The 20,622-nt window shown below is 40.5% G+C and overlaps 1 protein-coding gene across 2 annotated transcripts; it reads right to left on the bottom strand.

Annotated features, from left to right (window-relative positions):
- Positions 1–804: 804 nt before the first annotated feature.
- On the bottom strand, positions 805–19,403 carry C5H12orf75 (chromosome 5 C12orf75 homolog). Of its 2 annotated transcripts, XR_009486496.1 has the most exons (7): positions 19,284–19,403; positions 12,173–12,197; positions 6,580–6,615; positions 5,561–5,640; positions 5,205–5,367; positions 4,736–4,776; positions 805–3,339 (listed from the first exon to the last, which is right to left on the bottom strand). XR_009486496.1 is itself a non-coding variant. In XM_059846232.1 (6 exons), the coding sequence occupies exons 1-5, from the start codon at positions 19,324–19,326 to the stop codon at positions 4,772–4,774; spliced, it is 189 nt and encodes a 62-aa protein (XP_059702215.1). In that variant the 5' UTR covers positions 19,327–19,403; the 3' UTR covers positions 805–3,339; positions 4,736–4,771. The 2 variants fall into 2 exon arrangements, 1 of the variants encoding a protein (XP_059702215.1); XM_059846232.1 differs by lacking the exon at positions 5,205–5,367.
- Between the last annotated feature and the right edge of the window lie 1,219 nt (positions 19,404–20,622).

The raw sequence follows: 20,622 nt of genomic DNA, 5'->3' as shown, positions 1-20,622 counted from the left end.
TTTCCTAGGAAAACATTTTATTTCTAGTGAATTAAGTTCTAACTGAGCTTACACTGGCTTTTACCAGGTCTTCTGCAACTCTCGTAGTGACAAGATTTAACCCTTGAGCAACCCAGAGGCTTAGAGTTGTCATGTCATCTGAACTACACTAGGATGTGTATGGCACATAAAAGGCAGTATTTCTGTCCAGACTACCCAGAAACTGAGAAACAAAGCTCCTGCATTAAGTAGAAAGCAAAATAAATGTACTGTCTCATTAGCATAATTCAAAAGAGAAGCTTTGAGGTGATATAGTTTGTACGAGACCAAAATTTGCAATATAAGATATTTTGTGTTTCAATCTTATGTTTTCCTACTCCAGAATTTTTCAAGATTCATGAATTCAAGCATAATATTTCTGGCCTGCCAAAGAATTTCAGATCAGAGATTCTGAGATTATAAAGCCCAAATCAATTCTTTGCTGAATTAGTTCCACTGGCTTCTCAGCTCTGGCTGGAGAAACAGTAACCACTGCAAGGAAAATGGTATTACAGCCCCAATATTTAAATGTTTATTTTTCACAAATGGTAATTCAGTATGTTTTGACAAAACCGAAGTATATTCCTTAATAATAACTCTGTTATTCAATGGCTCCTTGTGTTCTGTTCTCAGTTCTCCCATTGAACCATCTTTTGAGTGCCTAAATATTCTCCAAGGATGCTGTCACATGCACAGCTGGCAGCTGGCATATAGGGTTTATTTTCTGTTCCTCCTCCTAACAGAAATATCCATAGATTCTACGTTTTGAAAGAGCAGATACACTCATTTCTCCATGAAATGACATGTGCTTTTATTAACAAAGGCTGCTCACCCTAGAGGACTTTTCATGAGCATAAAATCAGTTCCCTAAGTGGAATTTGACCAGGACAGAATACAGCATCCCGTAACACAGTTTCTAGATTCATGGATCTTTGGGAAAACAAAAGACAAGAATCTGCAAATTGAAGACAAGGGCATGGCCCTAGCTCTTTAGTTTGATGGCACAGGCCTGCATAGCATAATTTAATCTATATCTATTTTAGAGGTTCCAGTCTGTGATGTGACATTTGTCAGTTGGTCAGTAAACTTTTGAGATTAAATGACGCAGAGGAACAAAAATATTAAGAAACCACTGTACCTCACACACATTCAGAAGATGAAACATTAAAAGACCAATTCCGCAAAGTGCTCCAAGCTTCTCTGTAGCTCTGCACATGAAAAATAAGCAATGACGTGAACCAAGGAAAGTACCCCTTGCAACTATCCCACCACCAGCTGCGAGGAGCTGTTCATCAGCAATCACCTCTTTCCTCCCTCTGCCCACACATGAGGCTTCAGATGCCAGTAGCAGAACAAGTGATGTTCGAGTTTAGCCCTGTCCACCTTTTTGATGATCCTTCACAACAACTGAAGGATAGAAGTGGATAAACAACCGGGTTGATTACTGGCATCTGCTGTTGGCTTTTTGGGCACAAGCTGAATACTGATGTATCCTAGGATGACAGGTGCTTTTTCTGCTTTGGGAAAGATAATTGTGATCAGGTCAGGCATTGCTCTGTACTAAATAAACTTATGCAAACCATTTTGGCCATTTGTGGAACATGTGAAGTGGAAACTATACCCTCATACTATGGTAAGCAGGTAGGAGAAAAGCCTGCATGTTTATCACCCAGGGCTGCTTGAATCCTCACCAGTCTGGCTTGCAAGAACAAGACACTGCAGATATAATCTATAGACTATCATTCATACTGAGAGATATTTTAACACCACATCTTAATCTTGAAGTTTATTTCATCTCAGTTTGAGGTTGATGGTCAAGAATGAGATACATGCTTGTCGTCAGGAACTGGAAGCCTGAAATCATTGATAACCCAAGTAGCAGATTTCTGGAGAATAGCAATAAATAATGTCACAAATAATTAAAAGAGGACAAGCAAGGAATACTTTTAAATAGCTCTTTTTGCATGCCTCACATCAAACTACCACTAAATAAAAGTGAAAGCTGCAAGTTATTGGAAATCATAGTCAATGGTAGTTCATTGGTAGTAATGGGTATCAGTGAAAAGGGCAATAATTTCATGGTTCACGGCAGCTTCATGTCCAAATTTTATGGTTTGCTGTTTTCTTTTAATTTTAAAAATGGCCATGAATGTACAGTAATATATTAACATGGTGCAGATTGGGTGAGGTTTTTTTGTTTGATTATTTAAAGTGTATGGTGTATCAAGTCCCATTAAAAAGAGTTTGACTAAAGAATAATGCAAAAGGCTTTAATAGTTTAAATACTTATTCAGCCACCTGTAAATGTACAATCTGTTTTATGTTCTATGTGAAACTTACAATTGCTATTAACTTAAAGAATTTTAAAACCTGAACAATTTGCTAAAGTAGTAATAATGCTCATTCTGTTTCAATTTGCCATACTGGAGATGCTTTCCAATGAGACGGGGATACAAAACTGTAATAGTGATCAAAAGTCCTCTACAGGTCAGGAAGAATGCAGCACTGGAGTTCAGTCCCACTATCATCATCCTTATGCAAGGACATGTTATTATTATTACACGGAATGGAACACAGAATAGCTTATTTTGTTAGTATTTTTTTACATGTAATGCTTTATAAAAGAGATATAGCATATAAACAGACATGTAAATAATACAATGAAGTATATTGTTCTTATTTGAATCAATTTCCTTGAGCAACATCTTTTTACAAGGTGAAAATTAAACACTAAGAATTTGTCTCATGGTATAAAAGGGACAGTAATAATTATGAAGAACCTTAAGGTCTTAAGCTTGTTTCATCCTATTCTTAATATTTCACAGAAAAAATATTAAAATTTGCAATATTCTCAAAAAGATGCAAACTTGTCAAATATATTAATCTGAAGTAAAATAACAATTAATTTAAGGAACCTACCACAGAAACTATTGAGTGGACAGTAGTGATGGTTTTCTATATAAAATCTATCAAACTTGTTTGAGGAAATATATGAAGCGTAGCTGATAGCTGATGGAATCTGCAATATGGCCACAGAGAAATAAGTTGCAGATCATCAAAGTTAGCTCTTGTGCAGAAACATCCACCATGAGTTCACTAATTTCATCTTTCACTGGAAAACAGCAGGAGGTTTCCATAATGCAACTATCATTGGAAACGGATTCAACGCTGTACTCTAAGCTTTACTCGTAGTTGGAACTTGCAACAGTTTGGATTTTTTGGTGCTCTGATCTCTCTTGCTCTCCGGAAGACTGTGTAAATATCAAAATCTTCAGCACAAAGACAGCTCTCTCCAAAGCACCGGCAACTGTTCTTAAAAGACTGTTCAGGGGAAAAAAAAAAAAAACAGGAACAGATTTAAGTAGAAAAGTAGAATGGTAAAGCATTAGTAAAAAAGCAATACAGGAATGTTCTATACATAAACCAGAGAACTAGGTCATCTCTAGAAGCTGAGAGATTTGTAGTCTGTGAACTGCAAACACACACACACATAAACTTGTGGAGCTCAGAGGAACCTTTGCAGATTTGAAGCTGCTCTTCTGTGTAAGACTTGAGTCAGCAGCTAAGCTCTGATCTTGCATGAATGAAGACAAAGCACAGTTTCAGCTATTTTAAATAGCAAAAAAATGTCAAGTGATTGATTCTATCCAGCCTCAAGCATTCAACTAAAGCACCTAGACAAGGACCTAAGCAACTCAAACTCTGTTCATAAACCACAAATGGAAAGCTGCAATCTCAAGATGGTGCTTGAGCCTTGACCTGGTCAAGGGTGATGGTGTTTCTAGCTTAGACATCTTAGCCAGGTTACTGAAATTAGCTGTGAAGACCACCAGAAGTTCTCCCTGTTTAGGACTGCTCCTACAAAACTTCTGGGGCTTTAACCACTCATAATAAAGGCACTTATTAGATGTGTTCTGCTCTACAAGGCCTGCATCCAGTACCTGTATCCAGCACAGTCAAAACTGTTTCTGGCTCTTCACCTAAATTAGGAAACGGCTCTGTTTCTTATGGAAGTCGTTGGCAGCTTAATAATTTTCAGCTTCCCACTGTCTAGACATCAAAACAGTTCACTATCAAGATTTGTCAATGTTTATTTAGTTCAAGTACTGAATGGAAACTTGGTTTGTTTGTTTGTTTGTTTGTTTTTTCTGCAGACATGAACTTATAAAGCATTTTTTATTAAGCTTAGTTAGTCAAAACTCTTCACTCAGGAATAGAGCCTATAAATCTTCAATGTCCTATTATAGCTGGTGGAAAATGAAGCCCTCACAGATACTCCCATAGCAAAGGGAAAGCTCCAATACATTACTTAGTGGGTGACACACTATGGTCTTCAAGGTCCTTCCAAAAAAGGAGATGTTTTTTAACTGCAAAATCCTCATTCCTGGAAAAATCTTTGTCTCTGCAGATGTTGATCTGATGTACTTCACCTCTTGGGAGGTCTGAGTACCACTAAGGACATTTCATTTTTATTTGCTCCCAAATTAAGTTTCCTTGCTTCTCAATTTTTACCAAGAAGATGACTTTACTACTGTCTAATTCATATCTGCACCCACTGAGAACTGGTCCCTCGTCCAGCCTTTAGAAGTTATTATGCAGCTGGAGATGTAACTTCATGCTTCCCAGACCAACTTAGAGCATCACAGGGAGCATTGCTGCCTTGTTCTGTTCAACAAATGCATACCAAGCATATAATGTGAATCAAACCATACTGTACCTCGGGCTGTTTGCATCTTGATGTCTTTATTTCCTTCTAATCTTAATTAGAAAATGAAAGACAAAGATGGTTAAAATCTTAAGAGAAAAAAAACAACATGTGTTTTGTTTAGTTAGTACTGTTCCAAAACTGGCTACTTTTATTTTGGTTAAAAGTGTTACTGCTTTTCATTTTCTTGTTTTGCAGCAAATTTTGAAAGCACCAGTCAGTGACTAAACTCTGTGCTATACATATGTGACAGCAGCATTTTTTTTGTGTTAAATCAAAACAATATTACATTATTTAATAATTACATGTTTATGACTTGTCAATTAAATAGCTATAAATCTAAAGCTTTTTCCCACTGCTCAAAAATATAACATGGAAAAGAAACAATTTCTGCTGGGTTTCATTTAAGAATAGAAATAAACCTGAAAGCAAGCACTTACTAACTGTTATTACTGGAATTCACCACAATGCAAGTAAATACCTTCAAAACTAAAAATAGCGCTGGGGCTCTTCAAGTGCTTCTATCACAGCCTGTTAGTCCTAACGGGGTTTTGTTTTCTTTCAGTTCACAGAGCAGTCAGAAAGTGGAGAAGATGTTCAGAAGACCATGTACCTGCACTGTCAGCATCTGCTCTAGGATCCTTCTGCAAAAGTGTGTTAAATTTTAAATAAAAGGGAACAATCCCTTTGACAAGTATAAATAGCCCTACAGCCTTAAGAGGCTTCAAGGCTAGTCAGTCTGTCTGAAATAATAATTGATTTTTAAAGAACATACATCCTTCTAGATAAAATGATCCCCGGAAAGCAAGAGAAAATAAATCCACAACCTGCCAGTACCTTTGGGTGCACCTTTTGTCTGACTGGAAGCCATGGCAGCTGCATCTGACGGCAGGCCCACGTACACCCCGCCATAGTTCCTGGTGGAGAAACAATTACAGGCACATCAGAGCTCAGCTGGGATGCTTCTTCCTTTGAAAGGAGCTACTTTTTCACTCAAATTCCTAGTGTTTATCACGAGATCCCAGCTGTCTTGTGACAATAATAAAGCCCACCTGCCCAGATTCTTCTGAGTATATCTAGCTGAGGACAGAGCTAATGTTTGACACTGGGGCCACCAAAGTGCCACACTTCAAACAATGCACACCAGTTAAATAGCACTTTGACCTCATTAATAAATGCAACCTGCCTACCCCTGCTTAGGGTCACACTTGGAGAAAACTGTTAGTATAAAGGATCACAAGTGTCTTAGGTACTTTCATGGCCCAACCCTCTCCCTTTCATGGACTTGCAGAGGATACTTTCTGGCTCCAAAAAGCCTGTATGAATAGGAGGGACAGATGAATAGGGGTAAAAAACTGGGTCTTTAAAGCTTCTACTCTGCCTGGAGTTACCTGCAGAGATTCCCTTTACACTGCTCTGCCCTATTAGGTGGTGAATTAATCACACCTCCTCCAGCTCCTGGGGGTCTGAGCCAATTTCTAATTTGCTTGATGACAGACTCATACTTCTTCAACTTCCAGCCCAGCAGAGATCTCCCACAAGCGCGAATGTCATCTTCTGTGGTGGTGCTGATGTGAAGGCAGAGGCCACCAGCCCTTATTGAGCACACCACCTACAGCTGCGAGATAATGTGCTCTTTTTGCCACCAAGTTCCCACCTCCCCAGCTCAATAACAGGCTGGGTGGACTCATCAATACCCAGCTCTGTGTGAGATTTCCTCTTTTCTTTTTGTTTCTCCTCTGCTTTGTTGGTGTTGCTGGGAGTTAGGAGGAGGGAAGGAAGGATGCAGAACCAGTGGCAGAACTCGCTGCAGCCTATTGCAAATAAAGCTAACCCTGACTGAGCAGAGCACCTACCTCCTTTTGTCATCATCTGATATGGATTCTTCTGCTCTGCAACATCAAAAGATACAAAGCACGTTAGCAGATTGTATCTTTCAGGTGCTCCATGCCCATCTGGGTAAATTCAGAAGCAAGGGAAGAACTATTACTGACCCCCGTTTAAGTTAGGGCATCCACCATTCAACAAAGTACTCACACAGGTATAAAAAAGGGACAATTTTCCAATATAAGGCACAGAAGAAATAAAGGATTGAGAAAAGATACAGCTTACTTTTTATGACCCCCACCAGTGAGATCTGAAAACAGATTTGGGAGCAGAAACATGTGAATTAACACTATTCCTGAGTGAGTCCCCACACTACTCCCCACATAAAAGGAACATTAGGCCTCTGCATGGACTGGACTGCTATTCCGGCCTGGACTGCTATTCCCCTAAAGGAGGAAAGAAAGGGACTGGGTGTCTGTGCTGGCATGCAAGTGAGGATGAGGAGAGAGAATCTTTCACAGCAGCTATTACCGAATCCAGAAGCTGTTACAGAGACTCTCTATAAAATGAGGCACTGCAATTCCTATTGTTTGCAGACCAAGTGCTGTTATTAATCCCATATAAATGGGCAATTACTTCTCCTTTAAGGCAAAATCACAGGTCAATCTGTAGATCAATAGAGTCACTGAGGTTTGAGTCCTCCCAGTTATGTACTGTTCAGAGTAGCTGAATGGGAGCAGGGGTTAAAGTAACCAGCACTGATGTGAAGGCAAAGGTAATACAAAAAATATAAAGACTTTATTCTTATTCCTTCAGTGTGCAATGACTGTGCCGCAGTCCCAGTCTGTGTCCCAACATTAGTCATCACACAAATCACTCACCCACCTTTGATTAAATATTTGGATTCTGAGCTCTACTTCCATGACTGGGTATGGATGGGGCAGCAGCTGCACTTTAGCTGGGTCTCTGACCAATTTATTTACTCTAAAAGGTTGATGTGCCTGCTGTTTAATTGCTGGGGATCTATGCCCTTACAGGGCCCTGAAGTCAATGGGATTTTGGCCTGAAGAGCAGAGGGCTCATATTAAGATGCAGTCTAAAGTGCAAGAAAATGCCATTAAACCTCCTGGGAGGGGAGCAAGTGCCTTAAAATACTGCTACAGCTTGGAAATTTTCTGACATCTACCTTCTTCCTAAGGGCCAGAACATTACCAACTATTCTTTCTTACAGTAAGTAAGGGTACACAGGTCCTTTTAATAGTTGAGGCTTGGAGAAAATCTTATTATTTTGGTAAATTAAATTTATGCAGGACATAGCACTCCTTGTCTGCCGTCTTTGTCTACGTCTTACCACTCAAGAAAGACTGGTCAATAAACTCCTCATTCCCTGGCCCTCCTGCCATCCCTTCCTGGAGGAACCAGAGACATTTCAGAAGGCATTTCCCATCTCCTATGACCCCATGTAGTCACCTAAGTCATCTTAAGTCTTCACACACACTGACAGAGAATGAGGAGACTTTTTTTCTTGAGGACTGTGAAGCTGGACTGTCAGAGTGTGGGCCAGTTTCTCCTGAAGAAAATGGAAAGCCTGTGTATATCGGTGGGTGGAAATGAGGATGTGTTTTTAGGCGGAAAAAATTTTGACTTAGGGAAAGGGACTCTAGGTCCCAAAAGATCACAAACAGTTTTTTCTGTTGAACCAACCGAATGTGTCACAGGATTGATTTTCTCATACAATTTGGAACATTTTCTATAATCCAGATTAACCATTGTCTGGAGAAAAGAGTCCTTTAAAAGCACCAACAACTTCAGGCACAGCTTGAAGCCTCTGAAATGGAGTTGTAAGAATAATCATCAATATTGTTCAACAAGAAATTAATGTCAATTAAAAAAAAAAAAATCCTGGTAGGAAACAGGGCCATTTTCTTCTGTTCCAGAAATGTTTTGTAATATGGCATCACAGACCATTACTGTAATTCTCTCACCAAAACAAATTATCCAGGTCTATGATTAGGCAGGCAAGAGGGTTTTTAAACATTTTGCTTTCTTCCTCTTACTAGCTATAAATCAAAGTAGTAATTTAGCAATACCTTTTTCTTCAAATGCATGACAGCAAAAATAATCTGGGATTTTACAGACAACAGCTCTTGGGCTGGGCGATGACTGGGGGCAAACTGTTGTAGCCCTGCCAGAAAAGAAGGAATGAGCAGAGATAGGAGTAACATGGGAGTGTGAGAGGGAAAAGAAAGAAAAATTTGGACCATGACACTTAAGGAATGAGCCATTTTACACACCTTTCTGGGGGCTCAGTAAGGAATGGTGCCCCAGTTTATTTACTACACATATTCACACACCTCTCACCTTCACACATGATGGCTCAAGACCCCCTTTTGCAAGGTGCCCACTAATTTTGCATGTTTAGTGTCTGCTGAGCCACTGAGACAGGTGCTGCTTCTGTGCCCAGGCTGAGTGAAGATGGGTGGCTCCGCAGAGCAAAGCCACAACAGCAACGCTCAACCACGTGGGAGTGAGTCTGGAGAGAAGCTCCTTTGGTTTCGTCTGTGTTCCCATTGCCACATCTCCTGGGCTCACATGGACACAGGAGTCTAGCAGTCCTCCAGGGACAGCAAGCTAGGATAAGCTTTTCTGCACCAGGAATAGACAGCAAAAAGAACTTAATTGTTCAAGCAGCTTCGTGCTGACTGGCTGCTGTGGCTGCCTCAGATGCTGTTGACATCAGCAGAGGAACTGGGACCATGGTTGTCAGCAGATAGCATGGGCAGAGTCCTGGAGCCAATGGGCAGATTGAAGAGCAAATCCACAAAATGGAATTCTATTTACAGCTGAATAAGTGTTTCTTTTGGTAAGGTTTTGTCTGTCCCAAGAGTCTTCCTGTCACCTAAAGTCTGAAAAACACACTTTGTTCATCTGTCAGCTTTTACATCCATCATTCCTATGTCCATTTGATGGTAAAAGAAGCTACAATTTGTCACATATTTTAAATGTCAGATGACAGGCATTCACACCAATTCTTTTTATCCACATTTTTCTTACCTTAGTTTTTATGGCTCTGTTTCTGCTGAGCATTATAGAGACTCTTTCTAGCTATGTTCAGTAGTCCCACCAGAAATGATTCACTGAATTTTGAACAAGTGACAGACAACTACTTCTCAGATTCTTGGTGTTTCTTGGGAACAAGGGCCTTTCATTTGTATTTGATGCATTTCCTCTTAATATTTTGAAACAGGATTGAATTGCTGTATCCTTTCCTTCCTACTGTAACTAATCCTCCCCCAGACTAGGCTACACACTGAATACCACAGGCATTGCATTACTTTCTAGCATATCCTTTACTTCTCCTACAGCTAGGCTTTCCCAATTAGCAGTGATGAATGTTTCTTTATTAGTGGGGCAGGAGTATGGGCTGAAGCTGGTTGGCAGATTCTGGGGTGGCACACAGAGGGAACACATGTTCTCAGAGCATGTGTCCTTGTCACCACACAGCCCTCAGAGAGGAAGACTCCTTTCAGAGGAAGATCATATCATCACCCCTATCTAATTGGTGGAGAAACTCCAGGTCCAGAGGGCAAACCAGCTTCCCCACAGTCACCCAGGAGGGCTCTGAGCAGTATCCAACCCTATCCGCTTCCATCTGGCTGCGCACTCCAGGAGACACGGTGCTTTGGCAATGAGTCACCGTCAAGAAATGAGAAACCTCATGTTAGAATAACCAGATTTGGTATCAAAGAGCATGTAAGGATGGGCACACCTTTTTCTGGATCAAAACTGATATTACTGAAATTTGACAGCAAAAGAAAAAGAAAAGGGTTATTTAAAGAGAAGCTTTAGCTGATGAAAGTAAAAAGGTGTAAAAAAGGTTTTGTGGATCTATAATATTAGTTAATATAAATCTGATTTTTTTCATTTCTATGAAATGAAAATAATTTTTCTGATAGTTTACTTCCTTCATAAAAAAATCTTCTGTTAAGTATTAGAATGCCTGATTAGGGCTTTTGGGTCATCACTGCCATTCCTCTTTAGTAGGTGTGTGTTTCTAACATCTGATGAGAAGGTTCAACCATGCTATTACTCTTATGGGTTGTTTGGCTGGCTCCACTATCCTTTATCTGAATAAGTAATAGCTCCAGGATCGACCCTTAACTTTGTTAAGACAGCACTAGTAATTGATTTTTTTCTAAGTTATCTTGATACTATTTTGAAACATGACAGATGAACTTACACTAATAAGTAGGATGTTCCCATTTTAACTCCTGCAGCCAGGCTCTAAAAATGCTTACACACAGTTAAACACAGTTCTGTATATACACACAGTTCTACACATTCCCATAGCTTTAAACACAGGAACATGCCTACAACATTCATAATTCAACAGTGCATGAGAATTTGAAATTTAAAACTACTGACGAGCGAAAAGAAGGATGAAGTTCTAAGTCAGTCCTTAAATCATCTAAATTGAACAATAAATAAGGCCCTTCTGTAAATTAAACCAGTGGGTTTGTAAATACAGGAGTACTGAGGGCAGTGATGCTGCAGCCTGCATCAAAAAGAGGTTCCTTATAAGATTGCCTTCTGTAATTTATTGTCTGGCACTGCAAGTCCAGAAAACAGACTACAGAGGTAAGACAGATCTCAAGAGTATCTGTGGCAACAGTGTTGATCAGGCAAGTGATACCTGTTGTTAGTTCTCTTGCCCTCGCTCTGTAATAGCAAGGACAAGCCTGTTGTTAAGCTCTTCCCTCCACTTGTTTAGCTTACTTGACTGCCCTTATTTCTACACCAGGATTCCTCCATCTGATTAGAGGAGTTATTCTAAGCAAAGTAAATAAAAACGAAGGGTATTCCTACTGCATAACATAACAATCTTTCCCAGGTCCCTCAGTAACAAACTCTAGTGACAAATACCAGTTACATGAAATAAGAGAAGGCAAGACCTCGGGAGGAGTTATTTATGGTTTTCTTTGGTAGAAAAATACACTTATGGCTGAATAAAGCTGTTCCTATGCATTCCTGTATCAGCAAGTAAGTATAGCTGTAAAAAAGACCTTGCACATTTAGAGAAAAACAGGATGGGTAGGGCTGCCCTCTGCTACCCTGTGTCAAACAAATAGATACTATCTTTAATGCAGAGAATACCTAGAGGAGGTGGGTACTTTGAAAAGGAAGTAGGACGGGTTAGTGGGTCTCATGCAAAGAGGGGGAATTTGTCTCAGTGGCTTTCTAAATCTCTCATTAGGCCTGGTGGAAATTTATGTGCTGGCTTCATACAGTTACATGGCCTTTGGAAAAAGGTGCACTGGCACATGATGGGGAAAAGCAGTCTGAAGTAACATAACCAGCTCTGCTAGAAAACTGTCTCAACAGAAGCAAAGAAATTTCTGTTAGAGAAATAACAAGCAAAGAAATCTGTAGAAAAGTAAACAAGACAAGGAGTTGTTTTGTGGAGATGAAAGCTGTCACTGAAGACAGTAAACATCTGATTGTGTTGATTGTATGTTAGAAGTCAGATGACTCATGTATGACTAAATCTAATATAAGGCTAATATGACTGAAAATATGTCCAGGGTTATATATTTAAAAGAGTAGAGAAGAGTAAGTACTTACACATCTTTAGTAGTCCCTGTAGCACCTAGGACAAAAAAAAAAAAAAAACAAAAAAACAAAAAATGTTTACCAGGTAATGGCATAATCCTCTAAACCAACCAACAGTGCAGTAACTGTTTTTCTGTCTTTCTGTCCTAAACAACACAGAAATAGCAACAAAAATTTGCTACTGTAAGAGAACACATTTCTCACAATTGTTCAGTTTATCCTTAATGACCATCCACACAATCCCTTACATCTATCACATCTGGGCCAGACTCAGTGTGTGAAAATGATGCTGCTGTGGACCAGTGCCCAGGTGCAGTCACTCAAGATGGGAGCAACATAAGAAAAAAATAATCTTTCTGAATTTTATATGCTTCCATTTGCTCAGAACTCTGGTGGTTTTGTCTACCACAAAGTTGGCACAACTAACCAGACAATTACTGCCAAACACCCAATTATTCTGCCATTTGATGCAGTAGTAGAGCTGGCACCACGTGTGTAAAATGCTGCCTCTTTCTTCCTGCCAGATGAACAAAGTTTTATAAAATGACTAGCAGAACTAATATAAACATTGGGACACAACCCATCCGAAGCCCCAGACACCTAACGAGATCAACCACCCCTTAATTCATCTTGCTATTTAACAAAAAACCAAAGAGACAAAAGCTGCCACCTGGCTGCCTGGTATAAGTGACTGACTTTTTTGTTTTGGTGACTCAGCTATTTCTTGCTGGGAGATAAACATTTACATAAGCACAAACTCTTTCTTGCTCCTCCCAAGTTACTAATGTTATGTTGCTCTTGCTAGTATATAATTCAGCTGTGTAACCAGTAAATTACCCCTTCTATTAATTACAGAAGTTAGGCCAGACATTAGAAAAACCTTTCACTTCTGCTTTCCTATTAGTACGTAGCTGGAAAAGGTGATCTGAGCTCACTCTGAAGAAATGAAAGTAGCCAATCCCAGAGATTTTTTGAGTTTGGAGGTAGTTTGTGGTTTTTTCTCCCATGGTACCTCATTTTTTGGAAAACTTTTATTTCTTCTGCTGGGGAAAAATATATATAAATAGCAAATACCTTTCATCTCTGATGTGTAAGAATATGCCTTTTGCATTCTTATTTTAAACAAGAGGAAGTAATAGACCTGCAAGGCTTTCTGGCTCTGTCTGCCTGAATGGATTGCTTTAAAGGCAGAAAACATCACCCTTTACAGCTAATTCCTGAACACGATGTCATTCCCATTTCCAATGATGTGACTATCCCTCCTTTTCCCAGCAGCAACACAGACTAGACTCGTATGAGACTGTACACATTTTTTCTGTTAGTCTTGCTTCCAGACTCAGCAAAATCTCAGTATGGCTACATATATCAGCAGAAAGCAGAAAGCAGAAAGCAAAGGTGGAGGGAGTAGCTCTAGTCACAATAAGCTCAGGCCCTTGCTTTAAAACTTTACTTCACCAGACAGCCCTCTGAGACTTTTTGGCTTTGCGGGCACATCTATGAAACACTACATGTAAACCTATCAAATTAATTGTGGCCAGGTGGAAGGCTGGCATTGCTGTGCGAGCTCAATCTCTGTCAATGTAGGGAGACATTTTCTGCTACCAAGGCTAGTTCATCTAGTCAGCTCAGCAATGAGCCTTCAGGGCACCGCCTTGTACCCCTAGACAGAGCCCAGGCATCGGCAACACTTCAGACAACATGTGTTTTGAAAAGCCTAGCTGGAGCTAGCAAGATTTTTAATTTTTTCCAGAAGAAACTATTCCTTTGCTGTGCCTGTTCTGCACGAGGGACGTAACTTTCTTATTTTTTAGTCTAAACTAAAAAACTAAACTAAACTGCGATCCAAATCAGTTTCTCTAAAAAGGTTCATGGCCCTTTCAGAGGCCTTTCCCAAGACTCTTCTGAGTCTCAGCACCTTGGATGCCCATCTGAAAAATGTGTCTTTCCTACAGGAAGTACAAAAAGTACAGTGTTTAATACACAAACTGAAACCTCAAGCCAGGGGAGAAGAATTGTGTGCTAAAAGCATTGCTACACTCCCCAGAGGCGATAATGAAGTTCCAGTCAATCACTGGGTGCACTTCAGTGCCATGTCCATGTTCAGTGCCATGCCTGTCTTCAATGCATTATGGTACAAATACATCTTCACTCTGGAGATGGGAGATGTCACTCAAACCCACCAGCCTGGGCTTTGTGTAGAGCTATAAAAATCCATATTTGGAAATATGCCACTAACGTTCACACATGGCAGCACTTCTTTTCTTGGAATATTAGCAATGGTACACTGCTGAAAAATCACTTCAGTGTTTTGAAATGCATTTCACACAAAAACTTTGAGAACTGAGTATGATGAAAACAAATTCACTTTTTAAGAAATCAGTTTTACAGTAAATTTAAAAATACATATAAAAAGAAATACATGGTTTTCTATTTTTTTATAAGCACAACAAACCAATTTATCCTCACTTTCATTGATGGGATTCCATTAATTTCAGTGGGGTTATTTCTCATTTTCACTAGCAAAAGTGAAACAAGTGTTTGGTTCAAATTCACTAATTTGGTTCAAGTATCACTAAGGTACCTGACAATAGATCTGGGAGTGTTTCCAGTTAACAAAGGAGTTTTCTTCCTGCAAGAGTTCTGAGCTAGCAAATGAACATAATTTTAGCTAGGTATACTATAAAAAAATCTCTGTGTAAAAACTTCTACGTTTTTGTTCATTAGGGAGCCTGAAATTCCTTACACATAGATATTATTTCTCAAGGAACCAAAAACATCTCAGTTCATACAGACATGTTTATTTGAGAAGTCCAATCATTCACCCTCACCCTGTTACTTCACTGACATATTTGTCTAACTCTTGCATGTTTAGTGAGCAACACAATTTTATTGCTGCTCAAGTTCCTTCTGCCGGAAGTTCAGCCAAAGAATCTTGTTTACTACCAATCCACAAACACTCTAAAGCTTGCTTCTTAGCAGCAAGGCCTACTGCTCTCACAGATATGATGGTTTCCATCAATTACTTGAGAAAAGGCTCACATATATAAAGTTTGTCCATTTTTTCCCACTATAAGAGCTTGGCCTAAAAAAAGGCAGCACTTGACCCTACAAGCCTTGTCTTGATAGGCTCTTGCTTGCTTGGTTTTTCTAACTGAACCTCAGCTAGATATTGAAGAGTAACTACAAAGCCACATCCATAAAAAATAGGCAATACTGAATTGTCCTGAATGACCTCTCTGCTCACACCATTTACACAGTAGGATCATGGCTGCATTTTGGTATTTTAGAGCTGCAGAAGGAGAAGAAAGATTACAGCCTGCAAATAAATGGGCTTATTGCTCTGAGCCCCAATGATTACAGAAGAAAAATATTCTGTCTAGAAGAATGGAGATGTGATCCCTCAGAAAAACCCCACAGCATTGAAACAGTGACAAGTCAAAAAGAAGATGAATTTATCCCATAGCATCTTCCAGTAGGTGAGAGGGGGTTTTGCTCTTTCACAACAACAGCAGCTTCTCTTGGTGACACTGCAGGCTTTCAGTAAAGGCATGCCTAATGCAAAAGATGGTTGAGAGACATTTACAGCCACTGAGGATACTCTTCTGTGCTGAGAAATGCATCATGAGTGAAGGTGAGAGGCAAAAGCTTCAGAAAAATATAAAAAGCATGAGAGGCAACCACTCACATGAATAAAAATGGATATAAAAATGCCAGGACCTGACTTTTGAGCAGATTATGAAACATTTTTAAAATATTTTTTAATGAATGATGTCCTATGACATTTTCTTGCACATCAAATTGTTACAAAAAGCAAATAAAACCCCTCCAAATTACACACACATATATGCAATTGTTAAGAATGAGTTTTCTACTGCAGACTCCTTTCTGATGTGCTCCAACAGTCAGCAGTAAGGAAGCGCATTCTAACATCCATTAATTTATTCTATTTATACCCTCATTGTAACTGAAGACAGAATATCATTAATTTGTTTCACATCGATTATTTCTTCAGTTCATCAGGTGGGAGTTCGGTACACAGATTAGACCAAATCAATAGAATGGCACAATGACTTCCTGGGCATTGCACCAAACTTGAAGTTAATAAACTATTAAAACTTGGTGTGAAAGTTCTCCTTCATCATAACTGGACTGTACTTGAAGCTTTCCACAAGCTAAGAGCTTCTCTATATATTTAAATTAAGGCTAGACTGACAGACTCCAAAGAGTACTATAATTGAAGGTGCTGTCAATGCTACTATAATAGATATGGAAAGGAGGAGGCAGTTAAAAAGTTTTACTGAAGAATCATTAGAATGAAGGGAAATGCCTTAACTCAGAAAAAAAAAAGGAAATGGTATGTATAAGAGCATATTTTTAAAAGACACACACACAAAAAAAAAAAGAAGAGCTATTGTGGAGCTTCTAAAACTCTAGGAAATAACATAAAAGAAGGATATGTAAAATGAGACAACAAAACAGAAGAAAAACAGCACGTTGAGAAACAAATAACTATAATCCAGAGTTAATACATAAAATAGCTAGGTAATTTAAGAAGGATGTATATACATCGTTTTACTTGGATAACTGAAGTTGCCATAACTCAACTGAAGAGCTTTTTGCCACTGTCTGATACTCCAGAAAGAACAATTGAATGCTGTGAGTTATATTGGTGTTCTGAAGTACTGCACCATAGACTGAAATGTTAGTCTACATCATGTCTATTAGTTTAGATCTAACAGACCATTGAGCTGAAAGCTCTGATGTCATTCTAGCCATGCAACAGAAGATAATATCATTAGCTAAACTATCACCATATATACATCTGCTTAGGAAAAATTAAATTAGGCTACAATAGGAATTTTACCAGAGTAAGAAAATGGGGATTGGTGCAACACATTTAATGTGTTCTGTGAAGTATGCTACAATATTATACTTAGTCATATGATATGACAGAGAGTGTTACGGGTTAATTACATGTTATGTACCTCTAGCTTTGACATTACTGACGACAGAATAGTCATAACTTTAGCATTAAAAATGTAGTCATGCTGTGCATGCCACAAAATTTATTTCTATTTACACAGTCTTCACATCTTTTGGTGAAATTATATGAGTTGCATTTTCCTGAAAAGCTTGGGGATTCCAAACAAAAATGGTAAGTCTTCCCCTTCCCCTTTATAAAATAATTTTATTTTTATTAGACACACTTTGTAAGGAATGTTAAATGAAGTAAATAAATAGTAGACATCCGACATCTTGCTTTTATTACCAGCAGTTTGTTATTTTGAGACCATAGACTGCACAGAGTAATTCCTGACTGACAGTGGTGAAAGTGAGAAGTGAACTGGACCTTTCAGAGCTGCATTGGATTAGGAGAGGTCTATCAGTAAAACAGTAATAATTCCATTATACTAATGATGGGGTTTATGTGGCATTGTTGGTTTTTACCTGCACTAAGCCCTTACAGATCTGTGGAATATTTCTAAAGAGCATGCAAAAGTTTACCAAAAAATGCAAGTTCAAATATTTGATGTATAAGATATAAGTAAGTTTAACTATCAAAGGGGTCAGACCATCAGTGAAAATAATTAATGTATCTACAAGCCAAAACCTGTTCAAGACAACTACCTCTAATGCAAAGGGACACATCTAAACAAACTTTGAGTTCAAAAAAATATTGCTGTCAGAGTTAGTCTTTTTGACATTTACCCATTTGTACCCTGGTACAAGTTCCACAGGGCAGTCAAATCAACATCAACTTAGAAACTACCACAAATGGACTAATAATTGATTCAACATTCTTGTCTGAACTTCTCTGGTGCTTTTATCCAGCAAACAGAAATGGGATGTGAACAAGCATCACCTCAGTGGTATGAAGTTAGACTGGTCATATACAGAAGTAACTTCCAGTCACAGCAGTGTGGGAATAACTGAAAGGAGAGAATTAATGTGTGCAAATGGGACAGCTCTAATAACAGCACTGAATGTTCAAGCTAATTCATACAGTGTGTTCTTTATGGGTGAGAAAGGCCTCTGATGCATAGACATACCACCTAAAACCTAAGTTACAATCATTTACCAGAAACCGAGTAAGGAATGGCAGAATCTAATTCTCCTCCGAGTGTGGAGTGCAGAGTTGAACAGCATTGCACCCCACAAGCATACACACATATGTACACCCTAGAGAAAGCAGCATCACTCACACTCACAGGCAGGACCAAGTCAGGACCAGCACCAACCAAAGCACCACTGAAACTCTGATTAAATCAAATCAAAACAGTAAGGGATGGGGACCCAGTAATTCTAAGTTGTCCAACCATTATTTTGCATATTTTGAAGAGCTGAAAACTCACAAATGCACCTGAAAGACTTGATAAAGGTACTGGAACAGGTGGCAATGTTTGCCAAGTGCAGCTAGGATGAAAAATTATTGAGAAATGCTCATATTATAATTACAGGGTGAAGGTCCACTTATCAGTTTCCATGTACTTTCCTATTCTGCGGGGGCAGAGGGGAGGAAGAGCACAACAGCACCATCTTCCCAGATCTTATCTCTTTTGAAAATAGCATAGAACAAATAAGGGAGCCAGCTGGACTCACCAGCCAGCAGTACACATTAACATGCATGAAACCTCAATCATGGAATATCCTCCAACTTCTCCAACAAGCAAAAGGCGAAGATGTGGCACAAATTCATTTCAGAAGTGGCATTCGTGGCCTTATAGGGAAGAGAAGAGGATGGAGCTGACACCCCCGGCAGGATCGTTACGTCCAGCTCCCGGCCTGGCCTCCCCGTGCCTTGGGCAGCATCTGTCGGAGGTGGTGATTCTAGCGACAAGCGGGCACCGGCAAGCCGCCTGTGCCCGCGGCAGGGGCCACATCACCCTCTCTGCCCTGAGCAAGCGGATCAGCCTCGGGAAGGGAAGATGCCCTCGCAAGAGGGCGGGCAGCGATTCCCGCGGCTTGGACGGGCATCCCCTGCGCGGGGGGCTGTATCCCCGCCGAGTGAGGGTGCGTGCCCGCCGCCGCCCCCCGCAGTCCCGCAGGGCTGCCCAGTGCGGTGCGGATGCTCGTCCCACCGTTCGCCCAGCCCGGCCCGGCCCGGCCCGCCCCGCCGCCCTACCTCGCCCGCCAGCGCCGCCGGCCGTGGAGTTGCCGCAGCCCATGGGCGCTGCCCTGGCCGCTGCTGCGCCCGCCGGTGCGGTGCGGTCACGGGAGACAGCCGGCGGCGGGCGGAGCCGGGTGGGAGATAAAGCCGCGGGGACCCCTCCTCCTCCTCCTCTTCCTCCTCCTCCTCTCCCCACCCATTGCCCGGGAAACCGTCGGCCCCGAGCGCCGCCGCCCGGCCCCAGCCCCGGCCCCTCACGGCACCCCCTGTTCGTCCCCAAGAAGAGCCACACCCCCGGCTGCCCCCTCGACCGGACGGGCTGGAGCTGCTAAGCCGGGGATGTGGCTCAGTCCAGGCTCAAGCCTGCAGGACTACGAAAGACCCCCATTAGCAGGCAACAAGCCCAGAGCCTCCCCGGGCAGTGGAGATGCTCCTTGGCTCACGCGTTTCACGAGAGCTTTGGGACAGCCCTCATTCGCCAAGGGGAACATCGGCGTTACCACAGGACCAGGCTGCAAACTCTGTATCTGCTATTAATAACATCCTGTTCACTATTTTAAGCAAATCTCTATGAATGATTTGGGTATTTCTCTACTTACAAGAAACATGACTATGAAACTGAAGACCCATTGAGTTGAGTAGAGCTACAGATTCACTTTCCCCAAGTAATATCAGCAGCACTGAGAAATATTAAAGATAAGTTTACAAATTCTTCAAGCAATCATTTTCATTCAACATTTGTGTCATTTACCAAAAAAAATTGACTTTCTGTTAACCCAAACCTGTCTTCCACACAAAGGAGTAAAATACTCTTAAAATCTTGATGGCTTGGTTTCTCCTCCTCCATCCTCAAATGAGCAGGAAGCTGAAATCCAATGGATATATCTAGATACAACTGCAAATACTCTAGATAGATAGATAGATAGCTACTACTCCTACAAGAAATTTGTTTAAGGGCTCAGAAAGATGTTATAGGGGTGTCACAGAAACACCAGTATGAGCATCATATGTGCATCTGACTGATAATTGTCTTCTACAAAAGGACCAGATATAAAGTGCTGCTGCCTGATCTTGCCGTGTGTTCTAAGAAGGGGGCGGGGGGGAAGAAATCACAATTCTCTTAATGTGTACTTCTTTCCCAAGAAATACACATTAAAACAAAGCAGCTCCATAAGCAGCAGAGGCAATAGCATACAGTCTCCTATTGATTTTTGCCCTAGAGAGGAACACCTACATGGGCTCACTGACGTCCACCTCAGGACAGGGTGTAAGATCTCTCTCCTCTGACTGGCCACTTATTTTCATGTCAATTGCAGAAAGTCAGTATTTTCAGGTATTGTCTATACTTTCCCAA

The sequence above is a fragment of the Haemorhous mexicanus genome, chromosome 5 (assembly GCF_027477595.1).
Source record: "Haemorhous mexicanus isolate bHaeMex1 chromosome 5, bHaeMex1.pri, whole genome shotgun sequence".
Lineage (NCBI taxonomy): Eukaryota > Metazoa > Chordata > Aves > Passeriformes > Fringillidae > Haemorhous > Haemorhous mexicanus.
This window is presented reverse-complemented; position numbering and strand designations above follow the sequence as displayed.